This window comes from Cavia porcellus, unplaced genomic scaffold (assembly GCF_034190915.1).
Source record: "Cavia porcellus strain 051 isolate PalLab524CR breed Dunkin Hartley unplaced genomic scaffold, mCavPor4.1 scaffold_3, whole genome shotgun sequence".
NCBI lineage: Eukaryota > Metazoa > Chordata > Mammalia > Rodentia > Caviidae > Cavia > Cavia porcellus.
In genome coordinates this window covers 106,474,622-106,491,173 of record NW_026947486.1, presented here as the reverse complement: position 1 = coordinate 106,491,173, position 16,552 = coordinate 106,474,622, and the positions used below count along the sequence as shown (strand labels likewise).

General features: G+C 49.2%; 1 protein-coding gene and 1 pseudogene across 1 annotated transcript; one reads left to right on the top strand and one right to left on the bottom strand.

Moving 5' to 3' along the window:
* LOC100714551 (Y-box-binding protein 1-like) overlaps nucleotides 1–7,946 on the bottom strand; it is a 34,378-nt pseudogene extending 26,432 nt beyond the window's left edge.
* A 5,568-nt stretch (nucleotides 7,947–13,514) lies between these two features.
* On the top strand, nucleotides 13,515–15,198 carry Sox3 (SRY-box transcription factor 3). Its single transcript, XM_003464706.4, has one exon. It carries the CDS (start codon nucleotides 13,570–13,572, stop codon nucleotides 15,052–15,054), a length of 1,485 nt encoding a protein of 494 aa, XP_003464754.2. The 5' UTR covers nucleotides 13,515–13,569; the 3' UTR covers nucleotides 15,055–15,198.
* Nucleotides 15,199–16,552: the final 1,354 nt, after the last annotated feature.

The window sequence follows — 16,552 nt, the reverse complement described above, 5'->3', positions numbered from 1 at the left end:
GTTCAGGCTGGTCACTCGAATTTGCAACGATTCTCCTGCCTCAGTGTCCTGAGTGCTGGGATTACAGGCACGGCCCACCACGCCCAGGGCCACACTGTTATATTTGTTTACCTACTTACTCCTCAACCTGACTCAGCACATCTTAACACCTGAGGATGTTGCGCTTGGGTCTCCATCTGAATGAACAACCTGGAAATGCAGTCTCTCATCGTGCGCCCTGTGCCATTTGTCAGCGTTCACTAAGATATCCAGCTTAACTTAAACACAGGAAGAAGTAATGATACACCTGGGGTGAGGGGTTTGAGACAAAGTCTCACTACATAGCCCAGGTTAGTCTTCAATGCTTGATCCTCTTGCTTTAGCCTCCCAAGTGCTAGGATTACAGGCATGTGCCACCAGGAAAGGCATAATATATTTCTTAATATGGTACATTCTTTTTTTTGGTCCTTTTGAGACAAGATCTCCCCATGCAGTTCAGGCTGGCCTCTAGCTGACTTAGTAGCCCAGGATGGTCTCGAACTCACAACAATCCTCCTGCCTCAGCCTCCCAATGCTGGGATTACAGGCATGAGTCATCAGCTAATATGGTATACTCTTAGTAACTCTAAAGAATAAACTCTTAATAACACTAAAGAATATACGACCTGCTAATACATGCACTTATTGCCAAAGTTTAAACTAGAATTTGGTGGAAAGATAACTGGACAGAGAGGCAGGAAGGGTGCTTTCTGCACTGAGTTTACCACCACCAAGAGCAACCACTTTAGACAAGACACCTAATGTTCTTTACCCTATTTCCATATCTGTTATAATAGAAATAAATCAGCCTCCATTTATGTCGCACTTATAAGATTGTTTGGGTGATGATGACAATGACCAGTTACTGAGTCCTATGAGCATGTAACACACACTAAGTTCAATACTTTATTTACATAATGTCATTTGATTTCTTATGCTTAAGGTATATAATCAATTTTCATCTTTTTTTTATCCCTTAGGATCTAACCCAGGGCCTTATATGTACAGGCTGGGCAAATGCTCTACCACTGAACAGGAGATGTAGCTCAAAACTTTTATTTTTAGATGGAGGTCTCATAAATTGCCCAGGCTGGCTTTGAACTTCCTGTTCTGTCTAAGGCTCTAAAGTGTCCCAAATTACAGGTGTGTGCCACCATAGCTGGCCCAATTCTCATCATTATAGATGACATTGAAGCTCAGAAAAGTAACTTCAATTAAGTAGCAGAGTTAGAATTTCATTCTGGATTTGGGCTCATAAACGTTTCCCTGTGTTTCATTTTCATCCATCCAAGTCTTATCTATACTTTCAACAAGAATTTTAACAAGGAGTAAAAGTTTTATGCTAGATCTCTCTTAAAATGCAGTGGCACAGGGCTGGGGGTTTAGTTCAGTGGTTAAAGTGCCTGCCAGGCAAACATGAGGCCATGAGTTCAATTCCTAGTACAATAAATAAATAAATACATACATACATACATACATACATACAAATGTAATGGCAGAGAAAAACCACGTAATTGTTCTTAATGTGAACTAAAGTCTCTCTTTCTTATTTAAAATGATTTTGTAAAAATCTAAGTGTTTTTAGAAGTCACTGTGAGGAATGATAAGACTTTAGTTTCTGCCAGTACCTACTACTACTTTTTTTTTATTTCACTTGATCAGTTGTATGTTTTCTCTATTCTTTGTCTTTCTGAGACAGAGTCTCACTATGCACTTTGGGCTGGCCTTGAGTTCACTTCGTAATCCAGGCTAGTCTCAAACTCGCAGAGATCTTCCTGCCTCAGCCTCCCAAGTGCTAAGATTACAGGCAAGCACCACCACACATGGCAATTGTGCCTATTTTTGAAGCCTTAGAGAAAATATTAAAGCTATGGACTTTGAACAAGACTTACTTTCTAATTCAACAGGACTCCCTGTGCAATCTGCTAAGAAAACAAAGCAACAAACTGACTTGAACTTTGAAAAAAATTCAACTTTACATTTTAAAAAAAACCAAAGTACATAAGATTTGCACAGTAATATCTGTATATTTTTAACTGCAGGCATGTCTCTATTATAAAGATATTTTATGTCAGAATTAAATACGAGGACCTCCTCTAACAAACAAAAGCACATCATCTCAGTAAGTGCTCTCTGGACAGCCGTCACAGGAACAATCTCAAATGGAAGGGAATGCTAAATGGAAGGGAATGCAGTGTAGAACTAGGACCATGGAATGATCGGTTCACTTTTTAATCCCAATCAAAAAGGATTCCTCAAACACTGTGATTCATTCTCTTAATATCTGTGTTAGCTCTGTAAGGGATAAGGAAATTAAGACATGGTCCCATCTTCTCCACACTAAAAAACAAATGTTCAATCCTATTTGGACCATAAGAAAGCTCAGTTGGAAAAACATGACAATTTTGTTTAAAAAAACAAGGTCTCACTATGTTGCTCAGGCTGGCCTTGTACTCAAAGTGATTCTTATGTCTCAGCCTTTGGAGTGCTGGGATTGCAAAATACTGGTCAGCTCTCTCAACTCTTAGACACAATACCCAATACCCACAAGTTAGAGGACAGGTTTAACTTGCTCACAGTTTCAGAGATTTTTCAGTCCATGAGTGTTTTCATCCCAAGTCAGGAACATCATGGTGGAAAAAGATAGAGGGGAGCAAAAGTGCTTAGTTCATGGTAGCCGGGATGCAGAGCAGTAGAAGAGTGCCAGAGAGAAAGCAGGGAGACACAGCCTTACACCCCAAAGCCGCGCCTCTGTGACACAGGCAACACAACTAGCAGTGTGCTCCATCAATCCTGGGGCAGATTCCAAAACCAACCAAATTGACACTCCACCCTAACTGCCACATAGTCAACATCATCATGTCCAGCTTGAACAACAAAGACAATTGTCAACTGAGTTTGCTCTATGCTAAGCAGACAGCCAGGTGCCTTCATCTGACTTGAATCTCCATCCTACTCCAGTAAATAAGACCTGACTACCTACCTCCTTCTGATGAAAAAACTGTAAATTCAGCAAGATTGATAAACATGCCCAAATAAAACATATAGTAAGTGCTTCAACTCAAATTCAAATTCAGATTTACCCAAACCAACCCAAGGGGACCATATTTGCTTTTCTACACTGCAGTCTCCTGAAGTGAAAATGCAGGATTATAGTTAAAGATAGATTAGGCTCCAAAATTTAACTTTTAGAGATTTTCTGAACTTTATTGGACTGTACTACCTGTGAAAGTATAAATAAATTTTCTATGGAAAATGAGATAATGTAGTAGCCATTGTTTGTTTTCTGTTATTTGGTTCTGAATGCCCTGTAATACTTTCATTCTCTTGAATGTTTTTTTACTATTTTGTTATGTTTGATATTATTGTATATGAAGTTATACTCAACTATTTCAAAGAAAGAGACATTGTGGTAGTTACTGTTAATTACAGGATGTCTTCTGAAGAAATACTGTGTTGCTTACATTGTTCTGTTCTGATCTGCTTTGTTATGTCCTGTTTTGTCTTACTCTCTTTAAAATAAAAAAAAAATTTTAAAAAAGAGATTTGCTGTAAGCTAATTAAACACCTGTTTAGAGCACGGCTGAGACTAGGGCAGGCAAGACCAGCATACAGGACACAAAATGTGAAGATGCACAAGGCCAGTGTCACAGAAGAGCTCTTATTGAAAAATCTGAAATAAGCCCCCAGCAAATATCCAGCCATATTCCTGACTAAAAGACCAGGCAATGTCTTAGTACATTCAAACCTAAAGTCCTGTCCCCTTAACAATTAAAAGCACCATGAATTTCATTATACTGATTAGAAGATATTCTTATTTGTCCCAGGGTTGCACTTGCATGGCCTTAAGTGTCTTACACTAACTGCCTTGGTAATCCAGCCCTGCTCTGAAAATTCACCTTGGCCTTTTTGTCACATCTTCAGTGTTTCATGGCTTGGTCAGAGAGGAAAAATTCACTGGCACCTAATGATGATGATGATGATAGGTGCCATCATTGGAGTGCTTACCCACTTCACATTTATGCCTTTCCTAAGCACTCTAAAACATTAACTCGTGTGACTCTCCAGGCCCACATTCTGCTTTGTCTTCCTAGTACTTTTTTCAGATGTGCAACATGTGTCCATTCCTTTATGTTTATTGTTCTTGTTCCCCACTAGAATGTAAGTTCAATGAGTATTAGGAATTTGTTTAATCACTGTCATAACCCAAGGTCTTGAAAGAGTGCCAGCCTATAGTAAACCCTCAATACAATGTCAATTACTTAACACCCTTGCCTACCTCCCTGTGACCCTAGTGCCTCTGCTCTTATCTACGGGTTCAACCCAAAGTTTCAGCACAAGGATTCTGCTCTGGGAAATTTCTTCAAAAGCATTAGGACCCTTTCATTTTCTTGATTTTAAAATGCAGAAACAGTTGGGCGTGGTGGCCATGCCTATAATCTCAGCTACTCAGGAAGCTGAGGCACAAGAGTCACAAGTTCAAGCCCAAATTAGGCAATGTACTAAGACCTTTTCTCCAAAAAAAAAAAAAGGCTGAGGACATAGCTCAGTACAAAAGCTTGGGTTTAGCCAGAGGTTTAGCTCAGCAGTGGAAGTGCCTGCTTGGCAAACATGAGGTCATGAGTTCAATCCCCAGCACCAAAAAAAAAAAAAAAAAAAAAAAAATCTTTGGTTTCATTCCGGAGTACCACCCCATGCAAACACACACAATAAATGGATACATTATGTCTCTATTTCAGGTTGATACCCTGAAAAACAACTTTCTATTTCTTTTATGAAGATGCAGCCCCCTCCTAAAGCTGCAGTTCAAGCTCAGGTCTCTGCTAACTCCCAATTCAGCTGCCCACAATATCACACATTTGATTTCTTCCAAAATGAGCACAAGTTCTGCAACAGATGATATGAGCCTTAGTGAAATACTTAAGAAGCTCTTAGTTTTTGTTTGTTTGTTTGCTTGATTCTGGGAATCAAACTCAGGACCTTGCACTTGCCAGGCAGTTGCTTATACCTCTGAGCTATATCCTCAGTTCAGGAGCTTTTCATTTGGACAACTTCCAGGCTATAACTGTAAACCACACATTGCTAACCCCTGCAACGAAATCTCACTGAGGGAAGGTGCCAATTTTCCCTCAGCTCCTGTGGAATGCTCCCTCTCTCCCTCAAAACAGGCACTATCATATACAGTAGACAGGAAGAACACCCTTACCTTTGCATACCTATAATATCACATTCTCTATTATAGAGGCCCAAAGTCAGAGAGACTAAAAGGATTTCATTGCCAAGGAAGACTCCCTTCTTCCAGCTTCCAAGAAAATCGGGTGTAGTACGTCTTATACTCTTTGTCAAAATACTTTTAGGAACCTGTGTTCTGACATCTGTTTGAACAAGCACCAAAGAAGCTAATGCTCAAACCCAAGAAGCAAACAGACCAATTTTTTGATATGAAAAATATGGCAGAAGTCATCAAATAGAAGCATACATCTTCAACAAGAAATACACACTGAAGACCTGAGCTCAGTCAGCTTTCCAATGTCATGACAAAATACCTGAGAAAAACAAGTTGAAAGGGGAAATGACTTATTTTGACTCATAGTTTAAGAGGTTTTAGTCCATGGTCACTGAATCCCATCACTTTGGGCCTGTGGTGTGACAGGTAAGGAGTATTACCAGAGCAAAGCTGTTTATTTCATGGCAACCAGAAAGCAGACAGAAAGAGGAGGAGTAGAGTCCTACTGTCTCCCTGAACTATGGTCACTAGGCCATCCTCCTTTCTGCCAATTAGGCTCCACCTCCTATAGGTTCCAGCTCCTGCAAGTACCCCTATCCTGGGGACCAAGCTCTTAACAGATGACTTTTTAGCCATTTAAGATCAAACCATAACAGGAGCAAAAGAAGCATTATGGGAGCAATGTTTTTGTGCTTGTTCTTTAGAAATACATTGAATAGCCATCCTACTGGCTCTAGTGTGTCCTTTCCTTCCAAGTTGGCCAGTTATCTCTCTTTAAAGTTGTCTTAAAGGCGAATGAGAATGATTCCCCTCAGGGACCAGTTCATGGTTCCCGTGCTGTTTTACTTAAATTATGATTTTACAGTTATGTAAAAATATCTTTTTATTTTGAGAATAAATTACCTTAATTGTAATTTAATAAATTACCTTAATTGTATTGTTCTAAGTCATTGTCTTAGCACAGTCACAAAAACTAAGTACCCAAAGCAGTTCTACCTGATTGCACTATTGTTTGGATATTCAAGGAATGTACAAAGTGATTTACAAAGATTAAATAGATAAGTATTTTACTTTCAAACTGAGTAAGCCTTTCCAGCCCATAACTCCAATTTCATGTTTTTAGTCATCCATTAAAAGGCTTGCTAAAACTCACTGGCATTATTACTGAATATTTTTCACATAATATCACTTTATGTGTGCTGAAAGCTTGTTTTTTGTAGCACACAAATCAAACAGAATTTTTTTTCCCCTTGCAGGAAAGATAATGTTTACCAAAATGGTGAAGAAAATATTTTCAAATGAAATTATGTCTAATGATGCCAAACCAATGGAGTTAGCAACTTTCAAAATACAGAGATGCATATACCAAAATGTAAAGGGCACAGAAAAATTATCTAGAGATGAGTTGAGCTTTGTGAACAATTAGAAGCAATACAAAGCTGCTCATTGATGTCCCTTCCCCTGTCATCACCTCATCTGGGCCTTTCAATGATGGACTAAGAAATACAGAAGAAAAAAAAAGCAGGGTTTTCAATATGTTTTTTTTTTCTTTGAGAGGCAATAAAAACATTAAACTTTATACATTTAAGTGTCGGTGCGCTCAACGGTAACCCTTTCATTGGGAGTCCAGCTTGGGTTTTGTCTGCCTGGGGATGAGGAGGAAGTCTGTGAATACCCCAGAGTCATTTAAAATATATAGTATTAGCTAATTGATGAGAGGACTAAAAACAATAGTAAGTAGGCAGCCTGGCTGTGAGCCAGGAGCAAGGCTTTATGGCGAAAGCGAGTTTACATTAGAGGCCTGTTTTTTTTCCCTTTCCTTATATGAAATGAACAGCTGTAATTGAAAAGCAAGGAGCTCTATGGTTTATAGAAATAGGTGTTGTGAAGAGCCTTGGCCGTCTAATTTTCTTCCTATTGCAGGGCAGGCTTCCATTGTCTGTTTTTTAGAGCTAATTTCTTTTCTGATCAAAAGGCCCACGTCGTTGAAAAGGTAGTAATGACTATTCATTTGGCTGACGCCTCCATTCTCCAGACTGCAAGCTTTATTTAGAAATGGCTATTTCTTTCTAAAGGGAAAAGTTCATTTATGTCCTCTGTAATGTCAATTAAAGTAGAATATATTTTAATTATTTATCCTGAGGAGAAACCTTTTAGGAACTTAATTTAGTATGCCTATACTGCAGACACCACAATATGTGAATGCGGAATGATATCTGGGCGCATGGGTTTTATTTTATCTTATCACTAATGAATAGTTTATTTACAACTAATTAACAAGTTAAATCGGTACAATTAGTGTCGGATTTCTTTAATAATATAACTCATAAAAGGATAGCCATTGGAATTAGAAAATAAGGTTGGTTGTTGATTTTGTAAAGAAACCATTCCACAAAAGGGGCAGTTTTGTCCCATTAGAAAGGGTTAGAGGGACGTTTTCGCCTTTGCTTTTTCACATGAAAGCTCACATGTGCTGGAGGAGGAAATATGTGAAAAATAACTGCGCACATAAAAAGGGGAGCCCGTGTTAATTAGGCACACATCACATTAGCAAAGCCTCTAGGTCCTAACCTGGTGATGCTTTCCGAAGAAGGGGAACTGAGTTGAGGGCGGGCGGCCTAGACGCCAATAGGCCAGCACAGCCAGGCCTCCCACAGACCTCTGTCCTGGTTGTCGTCCTGGAGGACACGAGGATAAGCATCTCGGCGTCTGGCAAGAGCCGCGAGTCTGCTGCTTGCCTAGAGCGTCTTTTGCTGCTTCTCCGCAGCCAACAGCGGCCCCGGACATTTGGGCGCACGGTCACGGCTCGCGGCGCTGGGACGCGCGACAGCCAGGGCTCCAGGCACGCGGGCGCCCATCCGGCAGCCCCTCCGGTCGCGGGGCTCGGCGCGGCCGCGGGAAAGCGCGCGCGCGTGGGAGGGATGAGCGTGGCCCCCGGCAACCAGGGACGCAGCAACTCCGATTGGGCCAGGCGCGCGGAGAGCACCGTGCGCTGCCCGCGGGGTGGCCCACCAGGCGCCGGGGGCGCCAGGGGAAATTTCCTGTGCTCGTGTCCCACTACCTGTGAGGTTTTCCCAGGCCGCCTCTACTTTGTAATGCGGAGCGGGAAAGGGCAGGGTCTCCGTCCAGTACTTGGTGCGCGTGGCTTGGTACATAGTAGGTTACCATGGCAGTTTAGCGTCACAAAGATAAATGACAACAGAGAAGTAAGAGGATGTAGAAGTTCTATGCATCGAATTCCAACTCTTCATTTTCTTAGAAAATAAAAAAGATAAATAAAAAGAAAAAATTTAAGAAAGAAGGGAAAGCGAAGAGCTGGATGCTGACTCCATATTTTGCATTTTCTGCAGGATGCTGTGCTGGTTACCCCCAAGCAACGTCCTGCGCAGCCCGCGGCCTGGGCAGATGTCCAGCCTGGCACCCTGAAAGTGTGTGAGGGTACACTGAGTTTCCAGACACCCTTCTCTGAGGGGTTGTCAGACCTAATGGCCTTGTGCTCACTTGTGTAAATTATGAAGCCGTGGAGCAACTCAGCTTTACACACTGATAACGATTTTAATATGCTTTTCGGAACCCCAACTTCCTATAGGTTCTCTCGCTTGGCCCGTGTGGGAGGCAATGCAAAAAGAGGCCGGGAGAGCAGGAGGGCAGGCCTAGGGCCAGGGTGCTGCTTCCGGAGGGGTCGGCTCCCCGCAGGAGCGAGGTTTGTGGGTTCTGAGCGCTTGATGAAAGTTATGGGGTTGGATGGAAGCGTGGGCGGGGAGGTAAAGCGGGCAGCACTGGTGGCTGGGAAGGCCCTCTGGAAATGGGATCCAGTTCCTGGGCAGAGCCTTCCTTCCATGGGGAGGAGGCTGTGTTCTGGTGGTGACATTGAGGAGGACTCCCTTTAGGTCAAGGTGGTCTAATTACTGTCAGTTGCCGCGCCCTCCCCCCAACGGAAAAAAGTGATTAGTATCTTAATACCTTGTAGGCAGAAGCTGTCTACAACTGTGTGCGAAGATGTGGGCCAGGGAGACCCGCGTGTCTGCAAACCACAGCTTAGCTAACCAAGTGGATGAACTCAGAAACTCACTTTTTAAAATGCCCCTCCCCCTCTCCCACAGGAGCTGCACAATGGCATAAAGGAACACTGCTGCACTATCTGCAGAATGTTCCTGTGGTGCCATAGCCTTCTCCAAGCTCCTAGCCACGTCCCTGTCCCTTTCCCCACCACCGCCCTTTCTTCACTGAAGACTGAACGCAGGGACTTTGCACTAACCTACACCCCCCAGTCCCTTTTAAATTTTTAATGTCTGAGACAGGACTAAGTCTCAAAATTGTCTGGCTGGGCTTGAACTCATGATCTTCCTACCTCAACCTACTACAGTGCTCTTTTACTTATTTATTTTTTATTGTTTATAGACCTATAGGACCAACCGAGGGCCTTCAGCTCCTTAGACCTGAAAGAAAAATGGTTTCCTTTGGAATCTGGGGGAAGGTGCTTCAGGTTGACTGGGGGAAGGTGCTTCAGGTTAACTGGATGAAGAGTGCATGGAGTTTCTAAACAATACTGCAGCACACTGCAAGTTTCTGTCTCTTTCACTCAGTTGGAGTAATAATGAACTTTTCAAGTTTCCAAAATATGGCTCTACAATAGACCCATGCCTCTGATTTGTTGCTCAAGGCCCTGGATGTGGAATAAATACACAGTCTTGGGTAAGCAAGTAAATAGACAAAGCATGCTCTCAAGGAAAAAAGAAGAATGACTGCCTTTAGAACCAGAAACTTTGTTTTGTCTGCCTCAAAGCAGAGGGACTCTGAGAATCTCCAAGATAATTACTCTGGATTTCTGAAAGGTGGCTCTAGCGACTAGACTAGAATGCAGTTAAGAAACATAAAAGGGGAACTCTAAGCTTGCTGGGGGGCCACCCTTGCTGATCTCAGCCGGCCTAGGCAAACTCCAATACTGCCCATTTTCTCCACTCCCTCAGGGGGCACCTACACAATCTGCCTCTAATCACCCAGCATGCAGAAGGCACTGTCTGCTAGGAGATTGTCCTAACCCGGTTGGGGACCCAAAGAATATTCTCCCAGTAGCTGCTCCTGAAAAAGAAACAGTACAGGGAAGCCCCTGGCAGTAGTCCCAAGGCATAACTGCCTAAAGCATACTTTGCGGATATGAGGCCATTAGAACGCCTATTGATTTCTGCCAAGTTTTATAGTGTGAACATAAGGCAGAACTGGTCCCCAGTATATTCACAGTCACCTGGTCCAGTCTCCTTAACGTCGAGATGTCCGGAATTTGGGGATAACTCGCCTGTCAAAGCGAGGCACCACTTTTGCCTGGCATTCAAGCTGGTTGGCTTTCCTTTTAGGGTCGGGGTGACCTGGGAGCCCACGAGGGTGATAAAGGGGGGAGACTCTGGGTGAAGTTTCCAACTGAAGCCAACAAACGGCGCTATTGTCGCGCCCTGCGTCCTGGAAGCCCCACACCCGGCCCAGATGGGAGATTTAGCTCTCTTGGGAACTCAGAAGACAGGGATAGGGAGGGGTCGATAGGCTGTGTTCCTAGGCTCAGATCCAGGGTTCGGCGTGCTGCCCACGGGTTCCTGCAAGCTCGGAGAGAGAGAGTAGTACTGAGGGCTTCCTCTTCTCCCCAAGAGTTTGCAAAAGACCGGTCCTGGGTCTTTCAGCGTTCTGCTTTCCTTGATGGGTGCGGGGTGCACGTCGAAGACAACTTCAGTTCATGCCTCGCCAGCTGTCCGGCCTCCCTCCCCGAAGTCGTCTCCAAAACCAAGGCCACTTGGACTATAAGACCTGCCGCGACATTTTTCCAGACGTTCCGCGATAGTCGCAGGGCTGAGCTAGTGCCTGATTCTTCACAGCTGGGTGGGCCAAGAGAACCGATTGTTCCCATCCTTCTTCATCTCCCCACGCCCACCAGGCTAATCTTGCTCGTCTACTGAAGGGGAGCCGGGGCTCAAAAAGTTTCTTCGGAAGTGTGGAAGGAAATTCAGCTTGGCAATTAGGGTCGCGCAGACTACCCCCAGAGTCACCTGTCGCGAAGATCGGTTTAATGACAGCCACCACGGGAAGCTGAAGGAGCCAGAGAGGGTACCCGGTCCTGTCAAAAGACCTTTGTGAATCGGGCAAGAGAATGAATGTGAAAATGAGCTCAAGGAAGCCTAAGCCCTGGACTGGGTGTAATCAAGTGACAGCCAGGCGGGATCAGCGATTTGGGGGAGGAGCAGGGACTACTAGTCCAGCATGCTCCGCCTTGGAAAAGATGCGATGCAGGCGCCGTCACTAACAACGGCTTATTTGGGCCCTAAAACTTGGAAAGAATCCTGACATCTGTCAGGCTACTGGACGCCAGGCCGCGCGTCGGTTGGGTAGTTTCCTAAAAACGCTCTTAGCAACAGCCTCGGGGGACCAGAAAAGCAAAGAGGGCTCGGAGGGAAGGCGACAGGAGGGCAGGAACCATTGCACGGTGGCTTCAAGAGACCGTGGATTTGCCTCAGAAAAACAAAATTCACTTTGTCAGCCAAGTTGCCAAGAACACAGATGCAGGTGAGGATCGTCCTGTGTGCATGTAGGAACACAACACTCACGTTCCTCCCCATACCAGAAACTTTGCAGACTGTTTACTTTAAAACCCTAACTCCGTACACCCACTCAACTGATCGCTACCCTTGACTGCAGAAGTCAGCCCACGTAGAAAGCAAACTTAGGGAGTCGGTTTCAGAACCCAACTTCTGGAAGGTGATGCGAGCTGAGGGCCATCCGCCTTGCTGAGAGGGGACTGGGCAGATCTGCGCCCTCGGCGGCTCATTTTTTAATTAGTGCCAGAAAGAAAGAGGGAAGAGCCTGGTGTACAGGCGTCTGGAGATCGCTAGATCTTGCAGTAAAGCTAAAAAGCTGGAAGCCCGCACCCTCTCCCCCACAGACATGTAGGATCCATGTTTCCTTTTGGTTCTCCACGTTTCCACGGGGTAAAGAGGGAAGGCGAGTCCCCAAACTGAGTGACACCTTATTTCAGTTTCTGCTACGGCTGTCCGGGAGACATCTCATTCCCATTTGCAGCCTCGGGCGGCTCCGCGAGTTTCAAATACTGTGCTACACATCTGAGCTGGCCGAGGCTGCGATTGTCAGGGTTCCCTCTCCCCACCCCACCCCGCCCCGAAGCCGGGATTTGGGTGTCTCTCATCTGCAACAGACAACCCGACAAGCGGCCCGATGTTCTGCTCCAAGTCTCCGTAGCTCCAGCCAGTAAGGCTGGGACACAAGAAACAAGGAGCACAGAATCCGTTAGCAGCGGCCGCTCCCAGGGGAGGCGGCGCGGCTGCGTGCGGACCCGGCAGTCCCGGCAGGTGCGCGGCCCGCGCAGGGGGCGCGGCGGTCCTGCCGCAGGACGGCTGGGACTCTGCTAGGCTCCGGTCACCGTCCTCCCTCCAAGAAACTTTTCTTTCACTCACAGAGGCTCCGTGTTGCCATGAAAACGGATTTTCCAAGGGGCCCGACCCTCCCCCTCAGGGGCATCGGACTGGAAAAACCGAAATGGCCAGAGAGCAGAGACAAAAAGGGGCCGCTAAGCGGGGGCCGAGAGCGAGAGAGCGGAAGCCGGTTCATTCCCTCGGTCCCGCACCTACTCCCCGCGCACCGCGCCGCGAGCAAGCGAGCGCTTCCGCCAGGCGCAGACTCCAGGCTCGGGCGGCGGGCGGCGGGCAGCGGGTTGCTCACTCTCTTGCAAGCCCTGGGAGAGGCTCGCAGCCCGCCCGTTCCGCTCCGCGGTCCTGAAGCCCGTCTCTCGTGCAGCACCCTGTGACTCCCGCTCTGTCCAGCTCGCTGTGATCCTCCCGGCGGCGGAGGATGTGGGAAGCCCGCGGCACGTTCCAGGGAGGGATTCTCCGGGGCACAGCCTGCGGCACCTCCATTGCTCTTTGAGTTCCCCCAGCCAGCTCGGGTAGTTGGAGGTGCCCAATGTTCCCAGCGCTGGCAGCAGAAGCAGTGGGAAGTACTCCGTGGGGGACTCCGTGGTAACTTTGCACGTGGGCCCAGGAATGGGGCTTCAGTTGGCCTTGACAGGGTTGCGAAGTAGTTTTCTGAACCTCTTGGCCACTGCCCCTCCCCCCAAATGCTGCCGGCGTGCTCCCCCCTCCCATCTCCTGGAGTTTGCTTCTCTCTAACTTTTTGAGACCCTAACTGGTGGTCTGAGTGAGTCTCCAGGACTCCCGCCTTCTGGATAATTCTGATCGCGTCACTCGGGCCTAGAGGGGCGTGAGGGGGATGAACGAAAGGGCTCCCCGAACTTTTTCTTTCCAGCTAGGTCAAACGGGGGCTCGGCGATGATTGGCCAGGACTCATCACTGCTAGCCTGTCAATCACGAGGCCTGCGGGTGGCGAGGGGCGGACCGAGCCCCAACCCCCGGGGATCGAGCAGGTATATAAAGGGGCCTGGCAAGCGCCCGGCCAGCCTGCGAATGCGACCGGCTCGAGATAACGCATCAGGTGCGATCAGCCTGCGGGTTCCCGCTGACTCGGAGCAGAGCGCTCCGGCAAGCCTGCCCTTCTCGCCCGACCAGCCGGCCTGCCGGCCCCCCAGCGCCCCTCCGACGGAGTCCCCGGGCCTTTTCACCGTGGCCGCTCCAGCCCCGGGAGCGCCTTCTCCTCCCGCCACGCTGGCGCACCTTCTTCCCGCCCCGGCGATGTACAGCTTGCTGGAGACGGAGCTCAAGAACCAGGTGGGGCCGCCCACCCCAGCAGCCGGCACCGGGGGCCCGGCAGCCCCCGGCGCCTCAGGCAAGAGCGGCTCGAACGCAGCCAGCGGCGCGAACGCAGGCGGCGGCGGCGGCGGCGGCACGAGCAGCACCAGCGGCGGCGGCGGCGGGGGCAGCGATCAGGACCGGGTGAAGCGACCCATGAACGCCTTCATGGTTTGGTCCCGCGGGCAGCGGCGCAAGATGGCCTTGGAGAACCCCAAGATGCACAACTCGGAGATCAGCAAACGTTTGGGCGCCGACTGGAAACTGCTGACCGACGCCGAGAAGCGGCCGTTCATCGACGAGGCCAAGCGGCTGCGCGCCGTGCACATGAAGGAGTACCCGGACTACAAGTATCGGCCGCGCCGCAAGACTAAGACGCTGCTCAAGAAGGACAAGTACTCGCTGCCCGGGGGCCTGCTACCCCCCGGCGCAGCTGCCGCCGCCGCAGCAGCAGCCGCGGCCGCCGCCGCCAGCAGCCCAGTGGGCGTGGGCCAGCGCCTGGACACGTACACGCACGTGAACGGCTGGGCCAACGGCGCGTACTCGCTGGTGCAGGAGCAGCTGGGCTACGCGCAGCCCCCGAGCATGAGCAGCCCGCCGCCGCCGCCCGCACTGCCGCAGATGCACCGCTACGACATGGCCGGCCTGCAGTACGGCCCCATGATGCCGCCCGGCGCTCAGAGCTACATGAACGCCGCGGCCGCCGCCGCCGCCGCCTCGGGCTACGGGGGCATGGCGCCCTCCGCCGCCGCCGCCGCGGCCGCCGCCTACGGGCAGCAGCCCGCCACCGCCGCCGCAGCCGCGGCCGCGGCCGCCGCCATGAGCCTGGGCCCCATGGGCTCGGTGGTGAAGTCGGAGCCCAGCTCGCCACCACCCGCCATCGCGTCGCACTCGCAGCGCGCGTGCCTCGGCGACCTGCGCGACATGATCAGCATGTACCTGCCGCCCGGGGGCGACGCGGCCGACGCCGCCTCTCCGCTGCCCGGCAGCCGCCTGCACGGCGTGCACCAGCACTACCAGGGCGCCGGGACTGCGGTCAACGGAACGGTGCCGCTCACCCACATCTGAGCCCCGCGGCCCGCGCTCGCGCGCCGCCTCCGCCCCCACCCCGCCCCGCACCCCCAAGTTGGGACGCCTTGTTGTTTAGCTTTTGCTTGCCTGGGACTGTTGTTGCCTTGGACCGGAGATGGAGAGGACACACAAAACTTTTGCGGTGACTGTCGGGTTTTGTACAAAAAGCCAAGAAGTCCGGAGCAGCGGAAATGGGACTTTCTAGAACTGCCTGCCCCTCGCCGCTGCCCCTCCCTCTCCCTTTGTAGGCTTGGACTCACTGCGCCGTTTGCAAAGAAAAAGCAGCTCCCTCCTCCTCCTCCCGGTTCCCCGGTTGCGTTTGAAAATGTTGTCTCTTAGTTTGTTATTAATGGAGGAGTAAGCGAATGGGACAAATAGACTCTCGGGTGACGCTGGCCTGAGAACTGCGACGCCCCCGCCCCCAGTCGCGTTGCATCTGTTTTCCTCGTGGTGTTTTGGGGGGCTGACCGCGCCGAGTGGCGCGGCAGCTAAAGCCAATGTTAATTTATAGCCAGGTGTGCGCGTGTCTCCCGCCTCGCCTCGCCGCCCCTGGCCGCGGGACAGCTTCTGTCCGTTCAGCTTCTTAGGCTGTTGAGTTGGTGATTTTCTGCCGTGATTTGTTTGGTATTTCGTCACGCTAATATGTTCAGATTTCGTTTGGGTGGTGGGGAAGGGGTTGTTTTGTTTCAGGTTTTTCAAGATTTTACTCTTTAAAGTGAGAGGTCAATAAATTTTATAACCAACAAGATGGAGTCCTGATAATTGTGCGGGTCCAAAACTTTCGGTGTGGTTTGGGGATGGGAACAACGCGCGGTTTTATAACCGAGGTTCTTTCTCTATCCGGAGAAAGATAGAAAGGTGGGGCTTGGGGGTGGGGGAAGCGAGGGTGATCTGAAATGAAATGGTTTTCTGTTTTAAACTGCTGGCAACCCGAGGTAGACGCCAGCTCCCAGAACTGTCCAGCGAGAAATGGTCTGGACCGGTGAAACGGTCTGGCTTCGGAGAGCGTCCCCTGAGAGCTGGCACACGCTGGCGGGGACTCACGGCCCGTGCGCGGTCACGCACTTGTTGATCGCGGTGCGCGTCCCGGGAAGGAGTGGTGGCTGTTCAGCCGCGAAAGGCGGCAATGCGACCCCGGCGGGCCGCGGAAATCGAGCACATTTACCTTTGTGCACTGGGGCGGGAAGACACTTGAGCCCACCTGAAATATTTACAAAACGAAAACCCTTCGGAGGTCTCAATGGTCCTGTTAAAATAAATGGCTACGGGCGTCCCCGGCAGGAAATGAATACAGTGCAACGGTCGCAGCAGAAGCGGCACAATGAGCGCTCAGCGTTGCAAGATTTGGTTGGGAAAAGTCCGGGTTAGGTTGGAGGGCGTTCTGAGACTCCTCCCTTGGCTTCTTGTTTTTAACTTGTCAGCGAAGTGCACTTGTTTTCTCCAAGAGGTTCCCTCTGCTGCCGAGGCTTGGCCAGCTCTCTGCTCCGTTCACCCC

Excerpts from the sequence above, each read along its gene's own strand:
- Sox3 (XM_003464706.4), top strand. The coding sequence starts at position 13,570 with ATGATTGGCCAGGACTCATCACTGCTAGCCTGTCAATCACGAGGCCTG.